The sequence below is a fragment of the Lolium rigidum genome, chromosome 3, assembly GCF_022539505.1.
Source record: "Lolium rigidum isolate FL_2022 chromosome 3, APGP_CSIRO_Lrig_0.1, whole genome shotgun sequence".
In the NCBI taxonomy this organism is placed as follows: domain Eukaryota; kingdom Viridiplantae; phylum Streptophyta; class Magnoliopsida; order Poales; family Poaceae; genus Lolium; species Lolium rigidum.
This window is the reverse complement of record NC_061510.1, coordinates 301,592,718-301,612,575: the sequence shown is the minus strand read 5'-3', so window position 1 is coordinate 301,612,575 and position 19,858 is coordinate 301,592,718. Positions and strand designations below refer to the sequence as shown.

The window sequence follows — 19,858 nt, the reverse complement described above, 5'->3', positions numbered from 1 at the left end:
ATTACTACTACAGCAAATGCCATTCAAGTTAGAATTAATGAGAATATAAGATTAATGGCTGAACTGCGTGCTAGGTGGGATAGAGAAGAAAATGAAAAACTAGCTAAAGAGAAGAATATAGCTAAAGTTTGGACTATTACCACCACTAGTAATGCTAATGCTACACATGTTGCTGCACCTCCTACTCATACTAATAAAAGAATTGGTGTTAGCAATGTTTCCACTTCTAATGCAAAGCGCGAAAACTCGCTGAAACTCGCTAAAACTGCTGAAACTGCCTGTGATAAAGTCTGCTGAAATTTTTTTCAACATTGGGGATGATGATCCCATTGCTTTAGATTATAATGGTTTGAATTTTGATGATTTCCACATCTCTGAAGTTATAAAGTTCTTGCAAAAACTTGCTAAAAGTCCTAATGCTAGTGCTATAAATTTGGCTTTCACGCATCATATTACAAATGCTCTCATAAAAGCTAGAGAAGAGAAACTAGAGCGCGAAGCCTCTATTCCTAAAAAGCTAGAAGATGGTTGGGAGCCCATCATTAAGATGAAGGTTAAAGATTTTGATTGTAATGCTTTATGTGATCTTGGTGCAAGTATTTCTGTTATGCCTAAGAAAATTTATAATATGCTTGACTTGCCACCGCTGAAAAATTGTTATTTGGATGTTAATCTTGCTGATCATTCTACAAAGAAACCTTTGGGTAAAGTTGATAATGTTCGCATTACCGTTAACAATAATCTTGTTCCCGTTGATTTTGTTGTCTTGGATATTGAATGCAATGCATCTTGTCCAATTATATTGGGAAGACCTTTTCTTCGAACTTGTTGGTGCTATTATTGATATGAGGGAAGGTAATATAAAATATCAATTTCCTCTCAAGAAAGGTATGGAACACTTCCCTAGAAAGAGAATAAAGGTACCTTATGATTCTATTATTAGAACAAATTATGATGTTGATGCTTCATCTCTTGATGTTACTTGATATACACTTTCTGCGCCTAGCTGAAAGGCGTTAAGAAAGCGCTTATGGGAGACAACCCATGTTTTTACCTACAGTACTTTGTTTTTATTTTTGTGTTTTGGAAGTTGTTTACTACTGTAGCAACCTCTCCTTATCTTAGTTTTGAGTTTTGTTGTGCCAAGTTAAGCCGTTGATAGAAAAGTAAGTACTAGATTTGGATTACTGCGCAGTTCTAGATTTCTTTGCTGTCACGAATCTGGGTCCACCTCCCTGTAGGTAGCTCAGAAAATTACGCCAATTTACGAGCATGATCCTCAGATATGTACGCAACTTTCATTCAATTTGAGCATTTTCGTTTGAGCAAGTCTGGTGCCATTTTAAAATTCGTCAATACGAACTGTTCTGTTTTGACAGATTCTGCCTTTTATTTCGCATTGCCTCTTTTGCTATGTTGGATGAATTTCTTTGATCCACTAATGTCCAGTAGCATTATGCAATGTCCAGAAGTGTTAAGAATGATTGTGTCACCTCTGAATATGTCAATTTATATTGTGCACTAACCCTCTAATGAGTTGTTTCGAGTTTGGTGTGGAGGAAGTTTTCAAGGGTCAAGAGAGGAGTATGATACAACGTGATCAAGGAGAGTGAAAGCTCTAAGCTTGGGGATGCACCCCGTGGTTCACCCCTGCATATATCAAGAAGACTCAAGCGTCTAAGCTTGGGGATGCCCAAGGCATCCCCTTCTTCATCGACAAATTATCGGGTTCCTCCCCTGAAACTACATTTTTATTCGGCCACATCTTATGTGCTTTTTCTTGGAGCGTCGGTTTGTTTTTGTTTTTGTTTTGTTTGAATAAAATGGATCCTAGCATTCACTTTATGGGAGAGATACACACTCCGCTGTAGCATATGGACAAATATGTCCTTGGTTTCTACTCATAGTATTCATGGCGAAGTTTCTCCTTCGTTAAATTGTTATATGGTTGGAATTGGAAAATGATACATGTAGTAATTGCTAAAAATGTCTTGGGTAATGTGATACTTGGCAATTGTTGTGCTCATGTTTAAGCTCTTGCATCATATGCTTTGCACCCATTAATGAAGAAATACATAGAGCATGCTAAAATTTGGTTTGCATATTTGGTTTCTCTAAGGTCTAGATAATTTCTAGTATTGAGTTTGAACAACAAGGAAGACGGTGTAGAGTCTTATAGTGTTTTCAATATGTCTTTTATGTGAGTTTTGCTGCACTGGTTCATCCTTGTGTTTGTTTCAAATAACCTTGCTAGCCTAAACCTTGTATCGAGAGGGAATACTTCTCATGCATCCAAAATACTTGAGCCAACCACTATGCCATTTGTGTCCACCATACCTACCTACTACATGGTATTTTCCCGCCATTCCAAAGTAAATTGCTTGAGTGCTACCTTTAAAACTCCATCATTCACCTTTGCAATATATAGCTCATGGGACAAATAGCTTAAAAACTATTGTGGTATTGAATATGTAATTATGCACTTTATCTCTTATTAAGTTGCTTGTTGTGCGATAACCATGTTTATCGGGGAACGCCATCAACTCATTGTTGAATTTCATGTGAGTTGCTATGCATGTTCGTCTTGTCTGAAGTAAGGGCGATCTACACTGAGTTGAATGGTTTGAGCATGCATATTGTGAGAGAAGAACATTGGGCCGCTAACTAAAGCCATGATCCATGGTGGAAGTTTCAGTTTTGGACAAACATCCTCAAATCTCTAATGAGAAAAGAATTAATTGTTGTCAAATGCTTAAAGCATTTAAAGAGGAGTCCATTATCTGTTGTCTATGTTGTCCCGGTATGGATGTCTAAGTTGAGAATAATCAAAAGCGAGAAATCCAAATGCGAGCTTTCTCCTTAGACCTTTGTACAGGGCGGCATAGAGGTACCCCTTTGTGAAACTTGGTTAAAGCATATGTATTGCGGTGATAATCCGGGTAGTCCAAGCTAATTAGGACAAGGTGCGAGCACTATTAGTACACTATGCATGAGGCTTGCAACTTATAAGATATAATTTACATGATGCATATGCTTTATTACTACCATTGACAAAATTGTTTCATGTTTTCAAAATCAAAGCTCTAGCACAAATATAGCAATCGATGCTTTTCCTCTATGAGGACCATTCTTTTACTTTCAATGTTGAGTCAGTTCACCTATTTCTATCCACCTCAAGAAGCAAACACTTGTGTGAACTGTGCATTGATTCCTACATACTTGCCTATTGCACTTATTATATTACTCTATGTTGACAATATCCATGAGATATACATGTTACAAGTTGAAAGCAACCGCTGAAACTTAATCTTCTTTTGTGTTGCTTCAATACCTTTACTTTGAATTATTGCTTTATGAGTTAACTCTTATGCAAGACTTATTGATGCTTGTCTTGAAGTGCTATTCATGAAAAGTCTTTGCTTTATGATTCACTTGTTTACTCATGTCATATACATATTGTTTTGATCGCTGCATTCACTACATATGCTTTACAAATAGTATGATCAAGATTATGATGGCATGTCACTCCAGAAATTATCTTTATTATCGTTTTACCTGCTCGGGACGAGCAGAACTAAGCTTGGGGATGCTGATACGTCTCCGACGTATCGATAATTTCTTGTGTTCCATGCCACATTATTGATGTTATCTACATGTTTTATGCACACTTTATGTCATATTCGTGCATTTTCCGGAACTAACCTATTAACAAGATGCCGAAGTGCCGATTCTTGTTTTCTCGCTGTTTTTGGTTTCAGAAATCCTAGTAAAGAAATATTCTCGGAATTGGACGAAATAAAAGCCCAGAGGCCTATTTTTACACGAAGCTTCCAGAAGACCGAAGACGAGACGAAGAGGGGCCACGGGGTGGCCAAACCCTAGGGCGGCGCGGCCCCACCCCTGGCCGCGCCGGCCTATGGTGCGGGCCCCCCGTGCCGCCTCTTGACTTGCCCTTCCGCCTACTTAAAGCCTCCGTGACGAAACCCCCAGTACCGAGAACCACGATACGGAAAACCTTCCAGAGACGCCGCCACCGCCGATCCCATCTCGGGGGATCCAGGAGATCGCCTCCGGCACCCTGCCGGAGAGGGGAATCATCTCCCGGAGGACTCTACGCCGCCATGGTCGCCTCCGGAGTGATGAGTGAGTAGTCTACCCCTGGACTATGGGTCCATAGCAGTAGCTAGATGGTTGTCTTCTCCCCATTGTGCTATCATTGTCGGATCTTGTGAGCTGCCTATCATGATCAAGATCATCTATATGTAATTCTATATGTTGCGTTTGTTGGGATCCGATGAATAGAGAATACTTGTTATGTTGATTATCAAAGTTATGCTTATGTGTTGTTTATGATCTTGCATGCTTTCCGTTATTAGTAGATGCTCTGGCCAAGTAGATGCTTTTAACTCCAAGAGGGAGTACTTATGCTCGATAGTGGGTTCATGCCTGCATTGACACCTGGGACAGTGATGAGAAAGTTCTAAGGTTGTGTTGTCTCTGTTGCCACTAGGGATAAAACATTGATGCTATGTCTAAGGATGTAGTTGTTGATTACATTACGCACCATACTTAATGCAATTGTCTGTTGCTTGCAACTTAATACTGGAGGGGGTTCGGATGATAACCTTAAGGTGGACTTTTTAGGCATAGATGCAGTTGGATGGCGGTCTATGTACTTTGTTTTTTTTTTTGAAACTCGTCTATGTACTTTGTCGTAATGCCCAATTAAATCTCACTATACTCATCATGATATGTATGTGCATTGTCATGCTCTATTTATTTGTCAATTTCCCAACTGTAATTTGTTCACCCAACATGCTGTTCGTCTTATGGGAGAGACACCTCTAGTGAACTGTGGACCCCGGTCCAATTCTCTTTACTGAAATACAATCTACTGCAATACTTGTTTTTACTGTTTTCTCTGCAAACAATCATCTTCCACACAATACGGTTAATCCTTTGTTACAGCAAGCCGGTGAGATTTACAACCTCACTGTTTCGTTGGGGCAAAGTACTTTGGTTGTGTTGTGCAGGTTCCACGTTGGCACCGGAATCCCTGGTGTTGCGCCGCACTACATCCCGCCGCCATCAACCTTCAACGTGCTTCTTGGCTCCTCCTGGTTCGATAAACCTTGGTTTCTTTCTGAGGGAAAACTTGCTGCTGTGCGCATCATACCTTCCTCTTGGGGTTGCCCAACGAACGTGTGAAATACACGCCATCAGTGATCAGGGGATACGTGAGCACCCCTTCTCTTCTCGACACGTGTCTAACGAAATTAGCACTGTACACGCTTTGATGTGGTCCAGCGCGTCGAGTGGAAGGACGGAGAGACGCGGGGAAGGTGCACGACGACGCGTTTGGCCGGGGAGACACTGACGCAACCTCAAATGCGCGAGGTGGAGGTGGAGGCCGCCGAGGTAGTGACTGTTAGTGAGTGGCCGTTAGTGAGTAGCAGAATCCAACGGTGGTGAACCAAATCCAACGGTGATAACCGGGTGCTCACGTATTCCCCTGATCACCAAATCCATTCTCTTGATATATTTCTTGCAAACCGGACTTGAACCAAACAATTTGGAAGTTTTCAAAAAATAACTTTCACCCAAAATTATACTCCCTCTGTTCCATTCTATAGTGCCTATTGTTTTTTGGCACGGAAATTAGCGCAAGAGTATTTTGTACACAAGACCCCTAGCTAAACGATTTGAGATCAATGTAAAATTTGAGAAATCCATATCTTCCTAACTTACCATAACAATTTTGGGAGCTAAACGATTTGGGAGTTGAACGGGGAGGGGGTAATTGAAAAAAAGCTAAGCTAAAACCTTATATTCTGAAACAAATGTTAAAAATCTATAGGCACTATAGAAAGGAACGGAGGGAGTATAAAATTTCATTAAAATATGTAATTAATGTAGCGAGTAAATATGAAAATTAATAACTGTTTTAGCCCGTCATTTTCTCTTCTTTAAGACGCTGAAAATTTGGCCAATAATTGTTCAAATTTAAAGATTATCAGAAAATTTAAAAATAATCCTGCTGATCTCTCCGACGATGAACTTGCACTAAGTTTTTTAAAATTTTCCATTTTTGAAAACTTCAATTTTGACGAAATGTTACAAAATCATGAAAACTTAAAGAAGGCTAGGAAAATCGAGCTCAAAATTTCCCTTTATTCATGAATATAGTCTGAGTTACTAAATTTTTAAAATTTCTTCTACTAAAGTTTGAATTTTCAAAAAACTTTGCATAAAACCTACAAAAATATGAAGAGAGTGGATTTGTTGCCACCGGTTGGCACTGCCCCCCCCCCGGCTGCCATCGGATGGTGCGTTTGAGATTGGTGCTGGCAGCTCCGGCCTGGGACGCGATGCATTTAACACTAGCCAAAAGCTGCTGAACATTACTCAAATCCCTAATTAGGCGCCGACGTGTAAATGGTCTGCAGAACGATGCAGCGTGAGATTCGCCGCATGTACCAGCCTTTTGCAAGTTAACTGTTGTGGCATTTGTTTTCATCCACAGCATTGAGTGCGAAGCAGTCCAAACACTATTTTCTGCATGCATTGCACATTTCAAGTACTACCACTGCGCGTACGTATCTATATCCATTCCACTAGCTAAGCTGCATGCACATCGTTCTGTTCTCTTCTCTACTACTCGGCCAAACTAGTCCATTCATGTAGTCTACTAGCACTAACACAACGGTCTGGCCACGCACAAAACTCGACCAAACTGATCCATGCACGTAGCCTGCTAATACTACCACTTGACAAAAATTAGCAATACGGTGCATGCATACACTAAATATTGATTGTGGAAACTTACTGCACATTGATGGCTGACAATCTGTCCACGGCACGCTGCGTACTCTCCCAACCAGCAGTGTTCCTGTTCACTCGCGCAGGCATCGTGGCGATTTACACAATAATAACCCAAAAGTGGAAGAAAAGCACAGACTGACCCTCCGGCGAAACTATTTCACTAATCTAACCCTTTTGTGTGGCGCCCCTCCCACGGGCGCCACACATGCCCATGTGGCTCCCCTCCTGCCGGCGCCACACACCCAGCCGACGTGGCGCCATCGACGCTGAGCTGGTGCGCCCATCCGACGTGGCAGCATGTGTGGCGCCCCTCCCAACGGCGCCACATATGCACTTGTAATCCCCCAAAACATACCGTGAGACAATTCCTCTGGGACTTAGCCGTTTTGCGAGGCTCGATGTGTGGCGCCGATGCCACGGGCGCCACACTAGCCTGTGTGGCGCCGATGCCACGGGCGCCACACATAGAGGCTCGCGAAAACGGCTAAGGACTTATCGTCCGGAGCCCCCGGATGTTTTCGACCCAATAGTTCATATAAGTTGGCATGTGTGGCGCCGATGCCACGGGCGCCACACTAGCACTTGTGGCGCCGGTGGGAAGGGCGCCACACATGGACTTGTGTTGAAAACATGAAAAATCCTACCAAACTCCAACAGTTACGAGTACAACATTGGACACAACAAGTAGCAATTTCATGAAATACACATATAACACTTCATAGGTCACATTGTAGCACGTAGATTCAAACAACAAGTAGCATTACAGACCATGGTTCGAAATGACATATGGTTCACAAATCGATACTTATGAATATAGAGTTCAGAACAACACGTAGCACATCCTAGTAGCGTCCTCGACGTGCCGTCCTCGTGGGCTGCTTTCGGACGGCCATCCTCTTCGTCCGCTGCCTTGGCTGTTGTTGCTGCTGCTCCTGCTGCTCCTGCTGCTCCTCCTGCTGCTCCTGCTGCTCCTCCTCCTCCTCCTCCTCCTCCTCCTCCTCATCTGAAGAGAACGGCTCGTCGTTCTTCATCCTCGACATAGCTGATCTCCGCGGCCGCCCGTCATCCTCCTCAGTGACAACCTTCTTTCCTCGGTTGACATAATCTTCCGGAGTGTACCGGTTTGGAGCCTTGCCCCTTGGCTTCAAGCTGGTAAGCTGACCGTTGCTTGGAGGTACGCTTCGGAAGTATGCCTTGACTCAGAATTAGGTCGTCCTCAGGAGGAATCTTCACAAACATGAACACATGAGATTACAAAAGTTGAAATTAGTAAGAACATGTTTCACAGCAACAAAATAGTCCATACATGTTCTTCAGAAGAGGAGGATGTAGGGATTTCGCCTTCGCGGCAACCTAGCAAGTTCGCTAACCGCCGCATCTTTCGTGCAGTGTTCTGCGTCATGGAACTCACGGTTACAAAGCCACCATAACATAATTGCGTACATTCAAAGTTGGTGATCATACCTTAATGAAATTCCGCAACGGTCCGACAGGCTTTTCATCTTTGTGGCTCTGCTCCCACACAACCTCGCACTCCTCAGCTGTTTTCTGGATCTCCTCCCGCTGTGACAAACATAGCATACACAATTTAAGCGAGCACATGGCAATCTAGATGATGTACTAGTTAGTGAGAGAATCCATTACCACGAAGTTCAGCTCGGAAGCAATAGAAGTCGATCTCCCTCTGCGAGCAAAAGTGTTGTGCTGGCTTTGCCCAACCTCATCGAACTGGATGGGGTCGTCCAAGATCTCTTCACGATACGCGCGCTTCACTAACTCGATACGCGTGTTCTGATGGAACCACTCGAGGTAGTTGTTGAAAGCGGTGAAGTCGTGAGGCACAATCTGCTCGGGGCCAGCATTCCGTGCCGCTTCCAAGCAGTGTTGGAACGCTGCGATGTGGCCGCTATGATGGATCGGCCAATTTGTGATCTTCCTCTGCCGCTGCCTATCAAGCCTGCAAGAATCAACAAGTTAGTTTGTACCTCTTCTATCAAGAATCTTCCATCGCATGATTCCAGAAGTTTACCGTGAAGCGCCTTGTCCGTGTCTTGCCACATTGGTGGGCACTCCTGATACAGCCCAAACTGTCTCATAACTCTTTGCGGCTGGTGGTGTTCAACAAGCCACATGCATATGAGTGGGCAGCGCATACGCCAGAACCGCGCCTCCTCCGTGCACTTGGGGTTTAGGTCAGCCATCGCCGCGCCAATACGGTAGTAGCTACCATATGGCTGCCATTCCACCTGCAGCATACAATTATTTAGTAGATGCCAGTAGAATCAATCAAAACTAGGATTGCAACTCCGCAGTGATCGGTTACCTGCTCAGCGGTAAGAGTGTCCAACTCCGCAGTGTACTGCCTGTACATGACCATTGGATCGCTCGTCATCTCCGAGACATTGTCCCAAAGGTATGCCCAAGTGGGCTCCCGATCGGGAAAGTGAGGGAAATGAGGCCATGGCGTCTCGTTGAGTACCCCGGGACGCCCAACCGATAGGCGATCCCAGCTCCATACGGAAAGTAGGAGCATGCATCCACCAATACCGCCGCTCCCGAGTCTTGCTCCCGAGTCCCGCGACAAGCTTCGTCCAACTGCGTACATAAGATATTTGGTTACTACTTTGTGTAGCGCACTACTATAGGAAAATAGTACATCGAACAAATCATCACCTGCCGGTAGAGGTAGGCAAGTGCCGCTGTTCCCCAACTCCACCGGTCGTCCAACACCGTAAGCGCCTTCAGCCAACACCAATGGGCCAGCTTACCCCCACTGTCGGGAAAGAGAGTCCTGGAAATCATGTACCATAAGTACACGCGGGCGTACGTCCTCCGAGTGTCCTCGTCGGCCTCTATGGGGCATTCTGCAAAGTTAGTTCTGATCCAAGAGAAAGACGCGCCGGCGGGAACTCTCTCCTTTGGATTTGCTGGCGCCGGAGGAGCCCTGCCAATAAGGTCCTCCATCTGTCCGCGCCACCCATCAGAAGCTGTGTTCATACACAGTGGCTCGCCCCTGAATAGGTAGTGCAAGGATCATGGAAACATCCTGCAGAGTAGGGGCCATCTCGTCGGCCCTCAAGTGGAAGCTGTGAGTCTCCGGCCTCCACCGGTCGACAAGGGCGGTGAGTGCCGAGGGGTTCATGTGTGGCCCCCCACGGCTTACAAGGGATATGAACGGCATAAGACCGGTAGGCCGGATGAACTCCGTGTACCTCTCGTCATAAGGTATATCCGGTGTGCCATGGTAACGAATCTTCAAAGGGTGAAGATCCGTTCCCCTCTCCGTCATATGAACAGCCCGGTGCTCCCTGTCGTACTCTTCATCCAGAAGCCACACCATCCTACATGTTTACACAACCATGTTATGAGTCATTCCACTAACAAAAATCAGCAACACATACATGAGAATATCCAAATACATGAGAGTTCATATCCAAATACATCACACATATGAATTTCGTAAGACATACCATTCCTAGGCACATAATAGACATATGTTAGACAATAGAATAGGCATTTGCTAAGCTCCAATTTTGCCTTTCACCACATACATACACACATTTGAGTGCAACAAGTTTGAATAGGCATTTGCTAGGCATATGTAACAAATTTGAATGCATCAATGGTTCATATCCAAATCCACCAACATAAATTTCCATATCTAGGGTTCATACCCAAATCTACCAAATCCACCAATACTAGTGGATGAATCGGAGGGAATCGAAGGGGAATACCTTGAGGAATGGAGGAGGAAGGAGTTGGCCGGACAGATCTGACGATTTCTTGCTCGATTTGGTGGGGGGGGGGGAGGGGGGGGCGGGGGGCGGCGGCGGTTCCGTGGGAGGAGAGAAGAAAGAAGAGAAGAACTGGCTGGGTCGGGCTGGGGCGGGCTCGGGCGCCACACTTAAGTGGATGTGTGGCGCCCGTGGCATCGGCGCCACACATAGAGCCTCGCAAAAACGGCTAAGTCCCAGACGTCCGGAGCCCCTGGATGTTTTCGACCGAAAACTTGATATAAGTTGGCATGTGTGGCGCCGATGGGAGGGGCGCCACACATGCTGCCACGTCGGATGGGCGCACCAGCTCAGCGTCGATGGCGCCACGTCGGCTGGGTGTGTGGCGCCGGCAGGAGGGGAGCCACATGGGCATGTGTGGCGCCCGTGGGAGGGCCGCCACACAAAACGGTTAGATTGGTGAAATGGTTTCGCCGGAGGGTTAGTCTGTGCTTTTCTTCCACTTTTAGGTTATTTTTGTGTAAATCGCCAGGCATCGTCAGGGATGAGAATTTGACTAAGCAATCCACACTCGGGAAACCTGCCATTGCCACTGACGTAGCCTACAGAATCTGACTAAATTCAGCATGCGCCCCGCTGTGTACTGCAGGTGATTTGCAGGTCTGGTCCTGATTAGTGCATGGTCTTGATTCCATCTCATGTTGTCAGCACGAATCGCAAAGCGTGAGCTGACGGCATCGGGAGGGGGGTAGTGCCACCGGGTGGCAACACCTTATTTTGCAAATATGAAAACTTAAAATGTCTAGGCAAAATGAGCTCAGTATTTCATAGGATACTCCGTACATGTAGTTTGACATACAAGAATGATTTAAGGTTTTTGTAACTTTTTTTGAAACTCAAAAAAATTATTTGCTTAACCGAAAGTGAACTATAATATCAAAACTTATAAGCTTGTGTTTAAGTCAAGCCGGTTGTAGGGTGGACCGGCCACTATGCCATGTGGCACCTTACTAGTTGGGCCTAGCTGTCAAGTATTCAGTCAAAATATCTCAATCGTGAGGTTTGAGATTCATGAAACAACTGAATTAGCCTGGTAACAAAAATCCACTTTGTTCCAATTGTGAGAAAACACACTTTACATATTCTGTGCGCACACAAAATTTTCGGTTTCCCAGATGACTTTTCTTCGGAAATTATTTTGCGTCGAAATTACATATGTTTCTTTACAAAATGTACAATGCAAAAGATACAAACATGTAGTACAATTATCAAAGAATGAAATTATTTTAGCCATTCTAAAATACATTCTCCGTAATCAGAGCAGCTATTCACATGAACCAAAACACCGTCTGCCCCCAATAGTTATTGTTTTCTGATAAATGGAACGGTTCAGTTGTGGTTCTATGAAACCCTAGTCTCAACATTTGTGCTTTATTTATTTTTGAGTATAACGCTTAGGAGGTCATGAACTTGCCACGAATGAGCGTATTGGTCATCAACTGAAAATATGCTAACTATCGGTCACCAAATTGCACGTAAGTGCCACATTGGTCACTCCGTCAAGTGGGCGTCAAATCCGCTAGGTATGTCTTTTTTGCAAAATACTCCTAAATCTTATAGTTCTTTTAATTACTAATCCTCTTTTCTTCATACACGTGGCTGGCTTAAGGAGCATGCTATGTAATATGTATAGGTGAAAAGCGTTGGACAAGTTCGTCCTTCCCCTTTCTCCTAGCCTTAGGTCATCTCCAACGGGGCGACCCAAAACGAAGGTTTCAAATTGACCGCGCGCCCGTTTGCGTCGGCTCAAATGGTCGAAATCAACCGCGCATGCCCATTTGATAACCAAGCGGTCACCCGTCGCGTCCGTGCAACATCCGCCCAGACGCATCCGATGCGTATATTTGGTCCGCGTTTGCGTATTCGTGTACAACCCGATCACTGTGCGTCGGGCCACTGGGCTAGGGTGCATGCACTTTTTTCGATCGCGCGTCGCAAACGGACACGCGTTGCCACATTGGAGATGTCCTTTCTTCTCCTTTCTCCCCTCCCGGCTTTGACCTTTCCCGACGATAGAGGCATGGGCACGCCTAGGGAACATGATGGTGTGGCCAGCATGCTCGTCGACGCTTGCGTATGTCGGTGCATGCAGCTACGTCGAGCACGCCTGAACATGTTGAGCTGTGCCGTTTCTCGCCACACGCCATTGATTTCTGTCTGCCAACGCCACTCCTGACCTTGCTGCCCTTTGCCGCCACCGCCACCCGTAGCCAGCCTCCCAGCCCGACTCACATGGTCCCATCGCCGCAAGGAGGACGTCAACCTCGCTAGGTCGAGGCAGAGAATAGGTAATAATAGAAAATAAAAGACAAAAATGTGGGGGCTATTTTGTTAAAGAAGTAACATCCACACATTAGCAACTTAACGTCCGCTCTTGACGGAGTGACCAATGTGTCACTAACGTACAACTTAGTGACCGATAGTTAGCATTTTCCCAGTTGATGACCAATGCGCTCATTTGCGACAAATTCATGACCTTCCAGGCGTTTTACTCTTTGTTTTTTAATATTTGCTCTCATGGAAAGTACATAGTGTCGTGGTATGATTTTTCACCGTTGCTTTGCATATATATATATTCTTAACCGTACAATTGGGCATAAATTTGTTTCTTCATTGCATCAGTATTGGGTATGGGTGTTGCAATTTATCTTGCTTTGTTATGCTAGCTTCTACTCTTATCCCTCTTGTCATCAAACAGGATAACACTTTTTTATTGTAGTACATTTTCTTTTGCCGGAAATATGTCGTCCGATATTCAGCTTGAATCAACGGACATGGCCAAATTTCAGCACAGATACACACACGCAGTGGAACAAGCCGGGCGTGTTGGAGCCTTGGAGGTAGAAGAAGGTGCGTGGTGTTGCTCCGCATTTGTTTTGTCAGGACAAGTTTGTGATCTGTCCTTATTTGGAGTCATACAAGTTCACACGTTAGCGCGCGTGCCCCACGCGGGAACGGCAAACACTGGAAAAAGACCCATTTGCGGTTCGCGCGCGGGCGCTGACTTTGCGCTGGCGATCGAGGCTAGCTATTTTTAGTTTGTCCAAGATGAACGCACATGCTACACGAGAGCCCAAGCTCCAACTGACAGCGCCTCACTTGTTTATCTGCGTGATGTGATGTAGCGGAGCTGAGCAAGTTAAATCCCAACAGGGGAGAGGCGAGGCTATTCTCATCGGGAAACTAAGCATGGAGGCGCAAGTGCCAGGGGCGACCCTGCGGCTCGTCTTCGTCTTACTCTTCTTCTTCCCCGCTCTAATACCTTTCTTCCCCGCCGAGGCGGCTCCGACGCTGGTCACCACCCTTCCGGGCTTCGACGGGGACCTCCCGTTCCGGCTTGAGACCGGGTATCCCGCGCGCACGTTCTAAGCTTGCATGCATGGATCGCAACTCTATTCGCTTACAAGCTAGCTCCTTGCTACCCTCCCCTTTTGGCAGGTACGTGACCGTGGACGAGGAGAACGGCGCCGAGCTCTTCTACTACTTCATCGAGTCCGACGGCGACCCGCGGCGCGACCCCGTCGTCCTCTGGCTCACCGGCGGCGACCGCTGCTCCGTGCTCAGCGGGCTCTTCTTCGAGATAGGTGGGTCAGCAACTCCACGTCTGATGACAGCATAGCTAGCTCCCTCATGATCGACCTGAAAACCTCGGTTTCCTTCTCTCGGGCTCAATATCCGTAATTTCTGTTGCAGGCCCGTTGAAATTCATCATAGAGCCATACGATCAGAATGGGACCGTGCCACGCCTGCAATACCACCCCTACTCATGGACCAAGGTCGCCAGCATCCTGTTCGTTGACTCGCCGGTCGGTGCCGGCTTTTCCTTCTCCCGGAACCCCAACGGTTATGACGTTGGAGATGTCTCTTCTTCACTGCAGCTCAAAACGTTTATCACCAAGGTATGCAAATTAAGGAAAATGAGCTTCTCATGGAAGTCCATCAAGCTTGCCTGCGGCTACTGCAATCTTCTGAAAGAGCGAAGCAAATAGTTTTGATTTGTTCGCTTGTAGTTACCATTTTTGTGTTCATCTTTTCGATCAGTGGTTCACTGAGCATCCCGATTACCTCGCAAATCCTTTCTACGTCGGAGGAGACTCGCTCGGTGGAAAGCTTGTTCCCTTCCTCGCACAGAAGATCTCAGAAGGTACTAGCTTTCTAAATATGCTTATATTTGGAAACGGTGGAAGTACATCATGAAGGCGACTCGTGTTAGCTGTTAGGTGCTTTGAAGGGGTGGATAATCTCTATTCATACCTCAATACTGCTGTTTTGTTTCAGATATTGAAGCTGGCTCGAGCCCAGTAATTAATCTTAAGGTAATTTAACATCCACACAACGTCCTTTCAGTTATACTGATAGGCAGCAACTTCATAGCTGCCATGATCTAAATTTCACAAAACTTTGTGACATGGTCAGGGCTATCTGGTAGGCAACCCGGCTACAGGAGAAAGCATTGATGGTGAATCGAGAGTGCCATTTCTTCATGGAATGGGAATCATTTCAGACCAGCTGTATGAGGTATTTAATTATATACACATGACCTGCAGCTAACTACTGTACTAAAGATTCCCCACTATGAGGTTGTTTAATTCCATGTCCACGTGCTTGCATATGATCGATCCTAAGACGATAAACGAGCACTGCCAGGCAGGAAAATATCTCACACCCAAGAACATGCTTTGCGCTCAAGCTATGGAAAAATTCGACATTGTAAGGATAAAACTTCTTTGACTTCCCATCTCTCCATTTGTGTATAAATTCTGTGAAAAATGAAGGATACTTGTTTCCTATCTCGACCATGAGATTCACCAGTTTTTCACTTTGCATGATAAACTTATAATGTGATTCTTTTTTTTTGGAAACGAGTTATAATGTGATTCTGTCCCACACCTTGATTTGTCTTCTACCTATTCTTGATAAACTAATTGATGTTTCCCTGCAGTTGTACGATGAAATCTCTCATCCACACGTTTTGTATAAGAAGTGCTTTTATGTTTCTCCCCGCCCAAACAGTGCTACTATAGAAAGAAAGATCCTGAAGGAGGAAGCCGGAGTACTAAAAAGTCCACCACCTCGTCCTCCAATGGATTGCCAAGTAAGTTCACCTTTGATTTACTCGATTGAGCTCTGTGCATCTTTGTTTGGTTGTATCTTCCTTGATGCGTACTATTGAGCTAATAAAAACCGTCTTTATCGAAAAAACTAATGTCATCTTATGATAAAGGAACCGGTCAAGTAAAACCAAGAAAAAGAAGGAGTAGGGATTTCTCGCTCCTGAGTTCGAGTGATCCCTTTATTTTTAATAAGTCAAAATCATGTTCCCAAGTTTTTTAAAATGAATATCTAGAGATGTATGCTACAAAGTTACAGATTCTAAATTTGAAGTACTTGGTTTTCTCAGCTACACCATATGCGTATGAGTATAATGAATAGTGAAAAAAGAGTCTACTATGCTCCATGAACACAATATAAAGGCACATGCATAGATGCTGAAGATGATAAAGATAAAGAAAAGGATGTTCAGAAAGAAATATGCCTACATTTGCATTCAGTGATATTGTTATCCTAGTCATGGTTGGAATCGAAATGTTAGGATTATTTAGAGGCATGAAGTAATTTTATATTTAATAGTTATAGACCAAAAATAAAATTTAGGTAGCATATATTAGGAAAGCTTCTAGAGATGAGAACTTTTGACTACCAAAAAATTCCCTCTCCTCGCCCTAGATTGATGAGTATTCTATGTAAGTCTTTGTCAAGATTGAGATGAACAATAGATATTTTACAGAAAATAGATTACAAGATATGAACTTAGGTCGAACAATCAGTGACCAAAACACGATATTTAATTGTTCATTATGTTTAGGTTTAGTTTTGAAGGTCTACCAATTGTTGTTCACTAACACAAAGAGATCCCACCTAAGCTTGGTGTGCAATGCTTTCTGAGAGTTCCTAGCATTTTTTTCTACCATGTTTATTGTTATTCAAAATATCTAAATATTTTTGCTTAAAGGAAGCTCATTAAGACGGTTTCTTCACTTGGAAAAGTGTTTTTGAATCATGTTCAAACTTTTCTCTATCTACAGAACTACGGTAATTACCTGTCGTATTTCTGGGCAAACAACAACATCACTAGGGAAACCCTTGGGATAAGGAAGGTAAAATGGTAGTTTTCTGCCCAAAGGAGAAAATTAATCCTCCTATATATATATATATATATATATATATATATATATATATATATATATATATATATGTCTATACTCTAATCACTTAGGGGACCAAGGATGAATGGGTCAGGTGCCACGATGGAGATCTACCGTATTCTTCAGACATCATGAGCAGCATAAAGTACCACCGTAATATGACGACAAGAGGTTATCGTGCCTTGGTATATAGGTAAATACTAGTAATATTCAAACAATATGTCTAATTTTAAATTTATGGTTGGACGGATGCTATGTCAACTATTCAAGAAACAATTATTTAAAATTGGTTATACTAAATGCAACAATACAATGGAGAAGGCTTCAATGTCCATATTCAAATATAAAGTTGTACTATTTTTATTTTGCCAACCTCTCAACTATATTCCTTGTACAGTGGAGACCATGATGCTGTTATACCATTTCTGGGTACACAGTCTTGGGTGAGATCACTCAACTTCCCCATCGTGGATGAATGGCGAGCCTGGCATCTTGATGGACAGTCCGCGGGGTAATAAAAAAGTTCCACAAAAAATGTTGATTAACTAGAGTCATTACTGGTTTCTGTATTACTCATACAGTGCTTTGTACAATTTCTCTTATCTTTTGAAATATAATCTATTTGCAGATTCACGGTAACATACACAAATAACCTGACGTTTGCTACCATAAAGGTAATATGATATCTATCTCCGCCCTCCTTTGTGACACCATTGTGATTTGAAATACAAAAAATCAATCATGATTACATTCACAAGCATCGGACCATTCAATTGGGCACTTCACATTAAACAATTGAAAGCATAAAAGTTGTATATCTAATGGACTTCATAATTCTGAGTAGATTCTATATTAATCCTAACATATATTGCTAAATTGAAATATAGGGTGGTGGACATACTGCGCCGGAGTACCAACCAGAGAGATGCCTCTCTATGTTCAGCCGTTGGATTTATGGTGGACCCCTTTGATTAATGTGTGTGATCTTGACATGCATAATGTTTGGATGGAAAGAAATATAATGTGAGGATGTGGGTTCTATTTCATGGAGAACTTATTTTCGTCTTTTGCCTACTTGATTTGTATTGTATTGAAAAAATTTATGCTTATTTTACTTGCTATTATACTACTAGGAATACGGCTATAGCTAGCTCATGTGGGTGTGGTACACCTTTTGTGCGCTACTGCTATTACCCATGGCGCACCAAAGACGGCTGGGCCATTAGTGTGGACTTACCCGTGGCATACTAGCTAACTTCGTGTGCCTGGTGGCCACGATGCACCCACAAACTAGTGGCACAACCTAATTGAGTGTGCCACACGTAACCTAATACCCGTGATGCAACATAATGCCCTCTAGCACTAGTATGTCTGGTCCTAGTTGCCAAATTTAAACCACACCTACTAGCGGCGCAACAAAATATGTTGCGCCACCAGTATTAAGTTACTCGTGGCGCACCTAAACGCGGTGCGCCACAAGTATGTGTGTTGCGGGGTGTTTGATTTGGACCACCCATACTAGTTGCGCATCACATTTTGCTACGCCACGAGTATCCTTTTTTTTGAAATGGGGATACAAACCACAGCTTCTGCATCATGATGATGCGCACGGACTTTTATTAAAAAGTCTCAAGAATTTGGTTTTACAACTCAATAATCGCCTATGGTAGATACAAGAATCAACCAACGAAATAAATAAAACATAGTATCACTACTCATCGCTGTAGTCTCCTAGTATGACGCCAACCAGTCTGGCACAAGATATCCGGAGCGACCGTCTGGATCCGTGTGCATCCAGAAGCCATAGCATCCCGCAGTCCCTCCGGCGAAAGAAGGGCCCATAGCTGAACCCAATGTGACATGATATGGACAACCTGCAGAAAATGAAAAGATTGTTTTTTGTTAAAGATGATATCATTTCTTACCCTCTAAATAGACCAACATAAAGCAGAGACCCCAATTCGGATGAATGCCTTAGATTGTCTATCTACTCCATTTAACCAATTACCAAACATATTTGTAATATTGGCTGGAGGTGGAAGATCAAAAGTGAAACTAACCGTGCGCCAAAGAAGTTTGGCTAAAGGACACTCAATAAACAGATGTTCAATGGTTTCCTCCTCTCCACAGAAAACACATTTCGTACATCCCTTCCAATTTCATTTAGCTAAATTATCTTTAGTTAACAAAACCTTATTACTTAGAAACCACATGAATATTTTTATTTTTAAAGGAACTTTGACTTTCCATATATATTTTCTCAAAAAAGAGGTATGGTCACTCATAAGATCCTCGTACATAGACATTACCGTAAATAATCCATTTGTTGTGAGGCTCCAAACAAAACTATCATTTTCATCATTTAGATCTACTCTCATTAATTTTCGGCATAACTGTAACCATAAAGTCCATTTGTTTCCCGACAACGCCCGTCTAAAACTAATATTCAGCGGGGTTTGAGCTAACACATGAGCTACCGTTTTGTGATGCGCTATATTATATAACGAAGGGTATTGATGTGCCAAAGGGGTGTCCCCTAACCATTATCTCCCAAAATCGGGTATTCATTCCATTACAAATTTTAAAGAAACCTGTAGCGAAAAACTCATCTTTCAACCCCATCAATCCATTCCAGAAAGGAGAATATGTGGGTTTAGCTTGCACCGCAGAAAAGGTCTTCTGTCTTAAGTATTTACTATGTAGTAGCTGCTGCCACACTCTGTCCTCATTAAGCAGCTTAAAGAGCCATTTTCTCAAAAAACATTTGTTCTTGAGTTCGAGTACCTCAATACCTAAGCCTCCTTGACCTTTGGGCCAACAAACAATATTCCATTTTGTGAGCCTATATTTCCTCTTATTTTCATCAGACTACCAGAAAAATCTAGATATATAGAAATCCAATCGTTTCTTTACCCCAACAGGTATCTCTAGAAATGATAACATGAACATAGGTAAGATGGTTAAAACTGAATTAATAAGGACAAGCCTTTCTCCATAAGATAGTAATTTTCCTTTCCAGCAACCCAATTTATTTTC

At 43.5% G+C, this 19,858-nt stretch overlaps 1 protein-coding gene across 1 annotated transcript; it reads left to right on the top strand.

Moving 5' to 3' along the window:
- Positions 1 to 13,805: 13,805 nt before the first annotated feature.
- LOC124699756 (serine carboxypeptidase-like 19) lies at positions 13,806 to 17,868 on the top strand. The gene is made up of 13 exons (XM_047232010.1): positions 13,806 to 13,963; positions 14,055 to 14,200; positions 14,310 to 14,515; positions 14,658 to 14,760; positions 14,895 to 14,932; positions 15,033 to 15,134; positions 15,243 to 15,326; positions 15,559 to 15,711; positions 16,703 to 16,774; positions 16,894 to 17,015; positions 17,220 to 17,333; positions 17,451 to 17,496; positions 17,710 to 17,868. The coding sequence occupies exons 1-13, from the start codon at positions 13,806 to 13,808 to the stop codon at positions 17,791 to 17,793; spliced, it is 1,428 nt and encodes a 475-aa protein (XP_047087966.1). The 3' UTR covers positions 17,794 to 17,868.
- The last annotated feature ends 1,990 nt before the right edge of the window (positions 17,869 to 19,858 follow it).